This window comes from Chironomus tepperi, unplaced genomic scaffold, assembly GCF_022539635.2.
Source record: "Chironomus tepperi strain 1889 unplaced genomic scaffold, CSIRO-AGI_Ctep_v1 contig_414, whole genome shotgun sequence".
Classification (NCBI taxonomy): Eukaryota; Metazoa; Arthropoda; class Insecta; order Diptera; family Chironomidae; genus Chironomus; species Chironomus tepperi.
Genome location: NW_027226536.1, coordinates 297,945 through 310,363, shown reverse-complemented (window position 1 = coordinate 310,363; position 12,419 = coordinate 297,945). Strand labels below are relative to the sequence as shown.

The 12,419-nt window shown below is 32.7% G+C and overlaps 1 protein-coding gene across 1 annotated transcript in view; it reads right to left on the bottom strand.

Moving 5' to 3' along the window:
• LOC139097139 (homeotic protein labial-like) overlaps window positions 1-1,283 on the bottom strand; it is a 28,356-nt gene extending 27,073 nt beyond the window's left edge. Inside the window, exon 1 of the mRNA XM_070648913.1 lies at window positions 126-1,283. Coding sequence (XP_070505014.1) covers window positions 126-1,071 — 946 coding nt within the window. The 5' untranslated portion in view covers window positions 1,072-1,283. The remainder of the gene's footprint in view (window positions 1-125) is intronic.
• Window positions 1,284-12,419: the final 11,136 nt, after the last annotated feature.

The window sequence follows — 12,419 nt, the reverse complement described above, 5'->3', positions numbered from 1 at the left end:
TATTTACTTTTACTAATCTGAGATGATCGAATTTGCTCATCTCAGAAAATATTCAAATATTTTTCAACCGTTAAATTTTAATCGGCACTTTTCAATCAAATTATCAATGCAAATTTTCTACTCACTCTGCGGTTTTGGCACATTTCGTTTCACTTGCATCCACTTATAAGTCGGTACATTCTGTTGCTGTTGACTTTGTATTAATTGTCCATTACTATCTTGCTGCTGTTGATTTTGTAATGTTGGCGATGACGATTGAATGCTATTTGGCGAATGCATTGCATGCTGCTGCAATGTCTGTTGTGTTGTCAAATTATTTCCACTTATTGCTTGCATTTGATTAACTAATGTACCAGGTGCATCCATAAAATTATGATTGCTTGTATTGGTATGATGCCATGGATTATTTGCGGCAATTGACGCATTATGATGATGCTGGTGATGATGATGAAGGGGATTTTGTGGATTATTAAGGAGAAGTTCCTCATTGTAGTGATGATTTAATGCTAATTTTTCATCACTTGACGAAATTGCTATGTTATATCCTTGAGCTTGATGTGCTTGCTGATACGCAATGTAGTCTAAATTCGTGTAACTTAATCCATTATCACTGCTTATTATGTGCGTATCAGGTGATCCGCTGTTTGTATTGTTATTATTATTGTTATTATTATTTGTACCAACAGCAGTTGAACTTCCAGTTCCAGTCGTTGTATAATAACCGTCGTTACTTTGAGCATCATAATACTTATCATATTGTTCCGATGGTGAATTATTCGATGATGTATGAATTCCATATTCTATTGCTGATGGACTATACAGATGCGGATGAGCAATTGCCGACGAATAAAAATGATTTCCGCTGTTGCCATTTGATGCTGTCTGTATTCCAGTTCCAGCTAGTACATTTGATGATGTTGCATATGCAACTTGAACATTCTGGTGATTTTGCAAGTGATGATGATGATGACCAGACGGAAAATATGGATATCCACCTGTTCCAAGGTCGGGACTTTGATATCCACTTGAATGATTTGTGTGATGATTTCCATACATGCTTATATCCATCATATTGGAACTAGTGTTTATGATTTTTTGGTTAGTTTGGGAAATTTTGAATTTTTTTCATGAAAATTTTTGTGGGAAAATTTTGTTTTTGTTTTATCTGAGATGACAGATTTTTTTCACTTAATTTGAATTTTAAATGGCCGTTAAAATTTTGAAAATTTGAATTTTTAAATAATTAGAACTTTTTTACAATCAAACTAAAAAGTCAGTCTGTCTTTATGAAAATTTCACAATTTTAACTTTTAATATTCACTTCTGTTATTTATTTACTTTCCGAGATGACAAATTTTGCAAATTTGAATTTTTATTGACCGTTAAATTTTAAATATTATTCAAACTTTAATTATGCTCGTCCAATTTATCAAAATGCACTTTCGAGTAGCTTTATAACTTTCAGAAATTCAACTAATTTCCTTGTTCCTCAAATATTTATTCATAATCCGAATTTTCACATTAATTTTCACAAAATTCAAATGACAGTTACTTCACTGCTTACTATGATCAAATATTCCACAATCCTCATCCAATTTTCATTAAAAATTTATTTATTTATTTTGATTTTTTCCACATATTCAGTCACAAAAACAGCCCCGAACTCTTTTTCCTTCCACAAATTATTTTTCATGAGCCGCACGAAAACAAAAATTTTTTTATGAACGTGTTATGACGAAGTCTAAAATAAGTCTGAAGTGTGCTTAACTTGAATATAATTTTGACTTCTGTCTTGCCTTAGAAAATGAATGAATGGAAAAGGGAAAGAATGACTTGTGCATTATGACTATATTCGTCTCGTTCTGGCATGTGCAGTTGTTCGACGCTCATTGCTTCTGCCTATATCAAATGTTGTTGTAGTCTTATCAGTCTAAGTTGGTAGTTCTAATTTTTTTGGTAATGAAAATTTACTTTTTTTAAGGTTTTGAGGATTTTAATTAATGGAAATTTTTGGAAGTTTTGTTTAAAAGATCTTCAAATTTTTGAGATGAACAGGGAATTTGAATGAATAGAATGTTTCGGAAATGTTAATGTTGAGCTTCTTTTCTATTTACAGAAGCTGTTGTAATTGGTGCGATTGAACAAGGTTTAGAAGCTCGAAGAAATTGTAATGAAAATTCAATTTTAATGTTATACATTCGAAAAATAATAAATGAACGCTAGAGTACTACTAGGCTACCGTATTAACCGAATAATGATATGATGAATAATGATAGCTGTCCTGACGGCATCTCGAAAGCGGATTCTTATCTTTTTGACCTCGATCTTAATAATTCTCTTATTCAATGTCATGATCTTTATATTGCAATCTATCTCAATTGACAATTATGTAAATGTTGCCAGGACAATGACGATGTCGCAGTATAACTAGAATCAAATGGCAGTCATTTGACACAAGCAATTAAATTTACAAATTTGCTTCTTTGTTTGGTCTTTTGTACACTCCGTAGTCACTATGATGGCAGCATTCCAATACGTAGCGTTTGATGTATTCGGCGCTATTAATGCCTATGATAAAGTTTCGAGACACGAATAACACAAGAGACTGTATGGTATAATTCAATTGATGTTCATATGGCTGCGGAATCGACCAACTTTGGACACTTTTTTTTGAAATGGTTATGATGATTCTATTTCTTGGTTTAAGACCATTTTTTAAGCTTTAATTAATTCAGATAAAAACTATCCCCTAAAATTCAGGTCCATTTGACTCTACCATAGTGAAGGATTTAAACCGAATCCAAAATCAATTCAGAGAGACTCCGAGCTGGAGTAAGATTTATGATCGATTATCAGATTTTTGCATTTCGGGAATTATTCGGAACCTTCTTACTTCTATAATAGTCCGAGTGGGACTTGATCCCACGTCCTAATATTTCTAGTTGCATGGGCTTAGAAAGCCTGATACAAAACACACTTAAACCTTATTTTCTAACCAGTGCTCCCGTATGGAATCACTGTCTGTTGAGGGCTCATTTAAAAGCTCTTATCGTTGTGATGGACCGCCTCGCAGATTCAATAACAATAAGGATAGCTGAACGTTATGATTCACAAAATTTCATAAAATCCTCTCTAAAATTCAAAATGTTCATCTAATATTTGCAACCATAGCGTCAATACCTGCCGCACACAGATAAAAACCCATAAAAATATTCTCACACACATCAGAGCACACTCACATGAGAAGATAGAGACAGCAGACAACAAAAAAATAGAGAAAGAAACGAGAGGCAACTAATGGCACATAAAAATAAACCAATCACAATCATCGAACTCGCCCTGAATCTTTTTCTTCTCGATTCTTCCCTCTTCCGAAACAAAAATTCATTTTTTTTTTTATCTCAAAGCATATGGACTTCTATTGTGTGCGACAACATGTAATGCACAAAATAAAATTTACAGCTCTATAAATATCGACGAGTTTCTGTTGTTTGTAAAAAAAAAAGAGGCAAAATGTAGGATAATTTATGGCTTTTGAGATAGTTTTTGTGAATGGGTCTTGAAATGCCGCAATCTATGGCCGCTTAGTGCCGACTCGACTATGATAACCGATATCGTTTATTAATTTGACAAATGTTTTATGACGATTTTTAAGAAAATAAAAAAAATTTCGCTAATCAGATTTCTGGGGTGCCATTGAACATACATACAGCTTTAAGTGGATTGACTTGTAATTGAATGAGACCTAAAAGATAGATATCAATGCTCAATTTAATTCATATTAAATAGTTTTTACAGTTGTTAACCTACTGTTTACAAAAATGTTAATTTGCAAGCTAATCAATCAACGGACGGGAGGCACACAAATGAAACTTAGAGTTTAGTAGTTTGGAATAAAAATTGAGTGTTGATGAAGTTTAATTTGATTGAGTTTTAGTTTTTTTTGGTATAGGCGATGTTAGATGAGTTTGAATGAATGGGTTTTGAAGCTACTGGATGTTTTTTGATGTCTTAATTTAGGACAGATTATTAATTGGAAATTAAGAGAGATTTTTAATGAAGTTTATAATATTTATTCGGTCTTTAAACAGTCTGAGACACAGTGTTGTCTCAAATGTGTGCTTCGGCACATTTATATACCGTAGATCAAGATTACTGAAGATATCAAACTTTATTTTTTTGTATTTTGGATTAACACTAGAAACATCATTATTTTATTGATAGGCTTAATAAAGTTTGGATAGCACTGCACTAAATTGTCATGAAAAGTACGGCGGCACATCATTTTATGGCATTTTACTATGTATGTCGTGCTCAAAACATTGAGAATTTTGGTCTAAAGTAAATTTAATGGATTTAGAGTTATCAAAATGAATTCGAATTTGTCTATTGAATTATAATAACTGAATTAGTATATATCGAGCAGACAATTTAACATGTCTAGTTATTAACTCGATCAACCAATATCATTTTATCCATACCTTTTCATAAAATCTGTCATTAATTGACCGGTTAGTTGTTAACTAGGCATTATGTGAAGTTGTTCACTCGCGATATTTAATAAATAAGATATTTATTTGAAGATCAAAACAAACTAAATCCAAATTTTATTAAGGGTACTATCAACTATAAAAGGGGAAAATCAACGAATTGAATTATATAGTTTGAATATAAAATAACCATTGACTTCTTATCAACAGAATTTTCACGGACCGTTCACTCACTAATGATTATTAGTTTCTATTGATTCACTGTGAATCGTGAGGTTTTAATAAAGCGGTTGAGCAGACTTCTGTTCCTAGGTAAAATAGGCATTTATTTTCAAAAGTGAGCTATAGAATTGAATTCTCGAAATTTTTTTATTGCTTAAATGGCCCTAAAACGACCTTTTAAACTGGCTCTCTCGTTGGCTACCGCTTGCCAATTTCCAATCGCAACAATGTCTCTGTCAACAGCTTTCTTCTATGGATTCTATGGATTATTTGGCCTTCTTCGTGATCTTTAGTCATCTACAAAGACAGACTTGAAGTTCTTATTTGAAAGAGTTTATAGCGATCTCCGTATAACATATCAAGCTCATCAAACTATGTCGAATGTTTCAAAAGACTGCAAACTTTTATGTTAAAGAGTTTTGAGTGTTGCTCAAAAAAGATCCCTAATAATTACGTCCAAGTGCTGGTCATTCAAAGTTGTGATACAAAATTGCTTTACAATCTTTAATTCAACATCTTTGCAGTATTTTTTAGAATGCAATTCACCATAAAAAGTATCAAACATTTATATAAATTTTCGCAAAATCCAATTTCACATCCAAACTCAAAACTTCCAAGCAACAATAAAAAAAAAGTAAAATTTTCCACGCTCCCTCCCCCATCATCAATTTCTCCTCTCTCCTCCGTCTCGTCGGCTCATTAATGTCGTAATCAACAAAGAATTTGTATAACGAACATGGCAAGCAACAAGTGTTAAAATAAGTAATTAAGTTAAATGTGAGAAGCAATTTTTTTTTTGTGTTATTTATTTAAAAGGCACCAGAAAAAGACAGTGGGCCATCGACATTTTTTTTTCCGATAGGGATAAAGAGCAATTTATCATCAAAAATGTATTCATCATAACATGATTATAAATATCAAAATTTTATCACATTAAACTCGCATTTTAAAATAATCAATCAACACATTTTTTTTTTTGCTGATGGTTGATAATGAAGCGTTCAGTAAATACCAAAAATAAAATAAAAAAAAATTGTTATCGCGGAAAAGGAATTATGTAGGATTAAATGAAAACAATAATTTATGTGTGCCAGAATTTTTTTTTATACTTCTCTGTTTCCCTTCCTCTATCTTTCTCTATTTTAAATGAGTTTTTAATTTTTGTCTATTTTTGGAGTTGGAGCGCATTTAGTGATAAGGCTGAGAATGTTGTTTGATGATTGGGAATTTTACCCTGAGCGGCATAATGAAGCGATTCTCATTTTTCCAATACAAACGAGCTCCAGAACTCCCGAACTCCCGAAATCCTCCGTCACCATCCCGTTTTAGTAATTTTGCATATTTTCATTTATGCGGCGACATATCTGTGCCCTGGTGAGCATGGTATACTATTCTGTTCTTTTATTAACTAAGTATAGACATATTTTGCCGAACAGTTTTGTAATTAGAATTGGGTAAGCGGTTTCTGGTTAATGAGCAAATTTCATGCGAGTCTAAAATAAGTCATTGATCACAACCATGGATAGCTTTCTTTAGATCAAGATGATATCGAAATCGGGACGATAACACCTTTTAACTACAAAGGAATTGAATCTTGCAGCCAAGGAATGAATAGTAATTCACAATCTCCATCTTATGTCCTTTCTGATCCGTTTCAAATCCAGAACAGAGCTGACAGGACTCCCTAAAACGCCTGTGGATTCACCTCCACATTGGAGTCCTGCCAACTCTGATCCAAAGTTGCCCTCCATAGCTCAAATTTTGTCTTGATCTTAGACAATATGAAATATCAAAATTCTTGTATAAGCCACGAAAGTGGGTATATAGAGAGAAATAGGAGAAATGTCTTCTTATGACCTACAAAATACCAAATAAATTTGAGCCAGCGCCTCGTCAATTACTAGACACTGGGGTAATTAACTGCTTTAAAGCCGAATGAGGCTAATAATAACCTTAAATTCGTTTTATTCTAGTCTTGGTCATTCAAAATCATACAATATTTGTTATAGTATTATAGGATTCGAACCGACAGACTCCTATAATACCACGTTAAATTTGAACCAATAACCTTGTCGATTACTCAGCAATGGCCTTATTAATATATGCCAGACAAACTGCATTTCCCTCTAATTAACTCATCCCCACAAAAAAATAGTACCACAATGTCACAAGTCTATCCTTATCAGTCAGCTCTGTGTAATTAAAAAAATCACCTTATAACGCATAAGGTATTCTTTATATCACATCAATTATTTGAAAATTATTTTCTGTTTACCTTTTTTTTCTGTTGAAATCAATTCTTATCGTCACATGCTTTGCACATCTCCATCGACTGTCAATCTTACTCTTTTTGTATTCCTTATTTTGTATTTTTTTTTTACTTTCTTTACATTTCCCATGTCCCATCGACGAAGGTGTCTTGTCAGTCTCACAGAGTCATAGAATGACTTTTTATTGTTTGTTTGTTTGGAGATGATCACACTGAGATAAATACACAAGAATATGTCAAAAATTTTTGAAGATTTTTGACATCATATTTCCTATTGAGAAGAGAAATTCCACAAACAATTGGTTGAACTCGATGAGATTAGCATCAATTACAGTTGTTTAAAAATCAATTTTTACTTCTCATCGAAATGTCACATGCGGCGATGTCACATTTCCTCTTGGGGATATGGTTGTAAATATGGTATGTGTGACAGTGGTGGGTGACTTGTGTGTCTCGGTACACTAGTATGTTGCTGATATTTTTAGAAAATATCATGAATCGAATGCCGTGGTTCGCCAAGGTGTGCCGTGGTTGGTTTCTGCCTTGGCTCACCACTGAGATGAGCAACATGGGTGCCGCAACACACTAGAGTGTCACGATGGACCATGTACCGTGTGCGGTTTAAGTCGTGGCATTCCACTAAGGTCTGCCCTATGCAGATTCTATGCGCTATGCAATCTACCCCTTCCCAGTCTGCCCAATGCAGTCTGTCCTATGCAGTCTTCCTTATGCAGTCTGCCATATGCAGTCTGCCCTATGCAGTCTTCCCTATGCAGTCTGCCCTATGCAGTCTTCCTTATGCAGTCCACCCTATGCAGTCTTCCTTATGCAGTCCACCCTATGCAGTCTGTCCTATGCAGTCCACCCTATGCAGTCTGTCCTATGTAGTCTACCCTATGCAGTCTTCCCTATGCAGTCCACCCTATGCAGTCTGCCCTATGCAGTCGACCCTATGCAGTCTGCCCTATGCAGTCCGCCCTATGCAGTCTGCCCTATGCAGTCTGCACTATGCAGTCTGCCCAATGCGGTCTGCCCTATGCAGTCTACCCTATGCAGTCTGTCATATGCAGTCTTCCCTATGCAGTCTGCCTTATGCAGTCTGCCCTATGCGGCTTCAGTCGTGTCACATCACCAAGTTGTACCACAGCACAACAAAGGTTGTCCACCACTGTTGTATGGGGAGATATTTGTGCATATCACAAGTCGATTGTTTAATATTTAGTCAGGATTTAGTGCTGCCTCTTCATTTATTACACAATGTGTATGTATTTAAGCGTGATATCAACGGGTTTGTTTCATTATGGCTGTTTATCAGTCACACGTATAAAAACATTTTGTATTTTTCTACCTTCCAAAATATAAATCTTATATGGATTAAGTAGGATTTTGTGTGGGTGCTTGTGGATTTGTTGAAAATGAAATATATTTTCAGCTATGATATTATTTTTTTGATGTCATTCTATGAGTAGAATGACTATTTGCGCAATTTAATGGCGAAATATGGAATTATTTTATCAGATATGATTCTAAGGTGCAGTTCTTGGGTAAAGATGAGCTTGTTTTTATCAGAATATTATCAGATAAGGAAAATAATTAAAAACTTTAATCTGAAGATTTGGATTAAATGTTAATCTATGGATTAGGATTAAGATAAGGTTGGGCAATGACTCCTTTTTATATAAGTCAGACTTGTTGGCATTGGCTTGTGCTGATTTTTAGAAATTGAAACTTTAAATTGTCTATTTCTTAAAAAAATATTCAAAATAATCAATTCATCATTGACATTGGATCAATTTTATTATTTTTTGGTGGCTTTCTCACATCGAATGTTTGAAGTTGATTTTTGGAAGCTCTACATATCTATTTCAAATGGTTTTTATACAATTTGATGCTTTATTTGTGAGCAAGCAAGAATATCAAAAGAAAATTAAATATTTTCTTCAAAATTGCAAAAAATTACAATTTTTTGAATTTAACCTAAAATTTTGAAAATGAAGCTTCAACAAATCCTCAAGATCAAGATGTCCCGGAACTGTCTTTACCAATTTCATGACAAATTTATATTTCCAGAGGCTTCTTTCCTTTTAAATTCAATTCCTAAATCTAATCTATTCAAGTCTAGTGTCTAGCAAAATATTCTCAATCCATAAATATGTCATATGATTAATCCTTATATCTTATTTCTCAAATTAAAACAAAGATATCAAAATATTCGATAAGAATCTAGATATCAATAAGTCTTACGGCTATTGCTCATAATTCTTTAAATACCCAAAAGGATTTAATTCAATTTCACGTGTATAACACGCATCAACAGATCTTAAATAAAATGCAAATCATCATAATTTCTTATGTTTATACAGTCAATTTCATGGAATTTAAATGATCAATATTCTCAGAAAATCCGTCAATATAAATCCATACCTCACACGTTTGCCATGCTTATGTCTTAATACATTGAGGCATGTTCTTATTCAATAATAGTAAGAATTAGCATAGAAAAGTCAAACTTTATGAAAGCATGCTGCTTTTCTCTTAAAAGGATTTGTTTACCTTCTTTCCAACGGATTAAATACATTGTTCCTCAATATTTCATGAATGGATTTATGTCTCAAAGGAGATTATGCACGATTATTGGCACCTAAGAATTATATTTTGTTATTTTTGAATTCACAACATGATGCGAGTTACTAGACAAAAGAGGAATTTGTGGTGACTTTTTGTAAACAAATCTGTGTGAGGCAACATGCTGTTGATGAGGAAGTCTTAAATGTATGTTTTGGTGCAAAAAAAATGGAAATTTGATTTACAGGAATAAGTAGGTAAATGAAAATTTAGATTTTCAGCAAGGCTGTCAAGTTGTCAGGTCACCAGATTGTCTATTGAGTTTCACTTTAAGTTCTATGATTAATAAATTAAAAGTAAGTTTGATTTTGTCCTTGAGTAATCAACAAAATTTGCCGTCGCAAGTCTTTTCTCAAATGTATACTTAAAGAATCAAAATGCTTGATTTGTTGCGATTTGAAATTCATATTTTCATGTTTTTCTTTCATCAAATTCCTAAAGATCAGCTAATTTTTTAAATTTAAGAGATAAAATCTGATTTATACAAAGGCTCCATTTGGAAGTCACATAGATTCCAAATAGGATTCGTTTCGATTTATTCAAAACTGTAGACCTGCAGAAAAAAAACGCAAACATGAAGGATTGCTGCCTTGGACGAACTATAAGGAAGTCGAGAACTACAGACCTACTTATCTTAATCCAAGGAAGCGGAGGACTTTGATTGTTGGCAGAACTCTAATTTTGAATGGAATCCATGCGTTGTTTGTATGATAAAAGTAGCTGCTAATTTTATTTTATTACTGACAATACTTATAAAGTGTAATATTTGTAATTAACAACCAGAAGTCGACAATAATTGGCTTCAGTTGACATTCTATAGAAGACTAAGAGTAACAATTGTACTCTATGGCTAGCAAATGAAGTAAGAAGTTCAACGAAAGAGATTTGCATCAAAAAACACACAGTAAGGATAACTTTCAAAAGAAGCACGACACAATCATGAAATTAACACGAGCAGAACGCTGCAAAATACTGTAAAAATCATTACTTGATCATTACGAAGTTTTGTCGTTCTAATTGAAGTTTAAATGCCGCGGAAGACTTGTGTGCTGTCGAATTTTTTGGAATTTTCATAAATTACATGCAGTTTTGATCACGGCTAAAATGTACCGTGATACAAAAAGAACAACACTGAAATAGAAAATCATATAGGGTTTGATCAGAGTAAAATCAGCAATGCGATCGATGATCTGTTGTCCAATTAAAATGCTAGTGTCCTTGATGACAAGAATAGTGTCCAAAAAGAGCTGTTTGCTTCAATCTTCAATAACATCGAATTTCTTATCAAAATGCTTGGTCTTTAACTAACGAATTATCGGTGCTCTATCACAGCCACTTGGGTAATCTATGCTACTTTATGCTACTTAGCTTAATACTTCTTAAGACCTTTAACGACAATCATCCAAAAATTCATCAATTTTTTCAAATTCTTAAATTGCATCCATAATTCCTTTCACCAACCAATTTACCCAAAATCTAATTCATCTCTCATAACTTTAATGCGAGACTTTAACAAACTAATATGTATTAATAACAAGCACAAACAACACAAAAAAAAACTTCACATCATATAAGAAATAATAAATAAATGGCATATCCGAAAAAAGAGAAAAAAGAGCTCATAACATTAAATTATATGAAGATGTTAGATACGTACTCATAAAGAAATAAGAAGAGAATTAAATTATTTTAATATGCGTTGACATTCAGCTAACGAAAAAGCATAAAAATGGGAAAAACGTAGAGAAAAAAAAAATTGAATAAAAGGAATGTGAGAAGTGATCAATCTTCTCAGCAATATAGAACAAATTTCAACGACACATTTTGTGTGATGAAGGGAGGGAATATACTGCTGCTTTTTTTCTTTTGCTGCTGCTGAGAGAGAGTGAAAGATAGAAGAATGAAAAGGGAAATTGCAAATATAAAAATGGTATGAACAAAAATAAGATTGGTAGGAAATGTTGTTGGTTGGAATGGAAGATTGAGTGGTTAGAGCGCATTTGTTTAACAGTTTTGATGCTTACTTGGTTCTAAATGATGATGAATTTGCTATTTTCAACATTATATCTTCTAGAACATCAAAAAATTCCAATTTTAACGATAATTTAACTTTAAAAAATGATTTTTTAAAAATGGTAGAAATTTTCTCACTTCGAAAAATATTTTGCTTAAAAATCAGTAAATATCTATTAAAACCTAGAATAGAACCTAAAATATGCTATAAAAAGATGGCAAGCATAGTTTAGAATACATTTTGAGTGTATTTAATGAAGAATTTATATGAAAATTTCAGGATTTTTTGCTCAAATTTTTAAAAATCACGTGTTGATTATTTTCATATTTTTTGAAATTTAAATATTCAGTTACAAATTATTGTCATTTAAAGGATTGAAGATGGTAGAATTGAGAAAAACTTAGTTTGACTCCGATATATTGAAAATATAACAATTTTGTCGACTTTTAACTTTCGAGTTTCTATTTTCATTAAAATCTCAAATTTTTAGATGTTTCTGTTGATTCTAGAGCTTGATAAAATGATTCTTTACGAAATTGAAGTCGATTTCGAGCTGTGGTTAGGTTCTCTTACATTTTCAAGCTCAAAATTGCCAAAAATTCTCAAAATGTCTTTCATATTTGAATAAATCAAAAAAGGAGCTCAATAAGAAGTTTAGTTTTGTTGTCTCCATGTTTCGTGGATGTCCATTGCCTTTAGATTGCCTTACAAGCAGTACGAAGTCGCTACAATTTCCATACCAGTCAGCCACCCAAACCACCGCCTCAATCCAACATTTCACCATCAATACTCAATCACA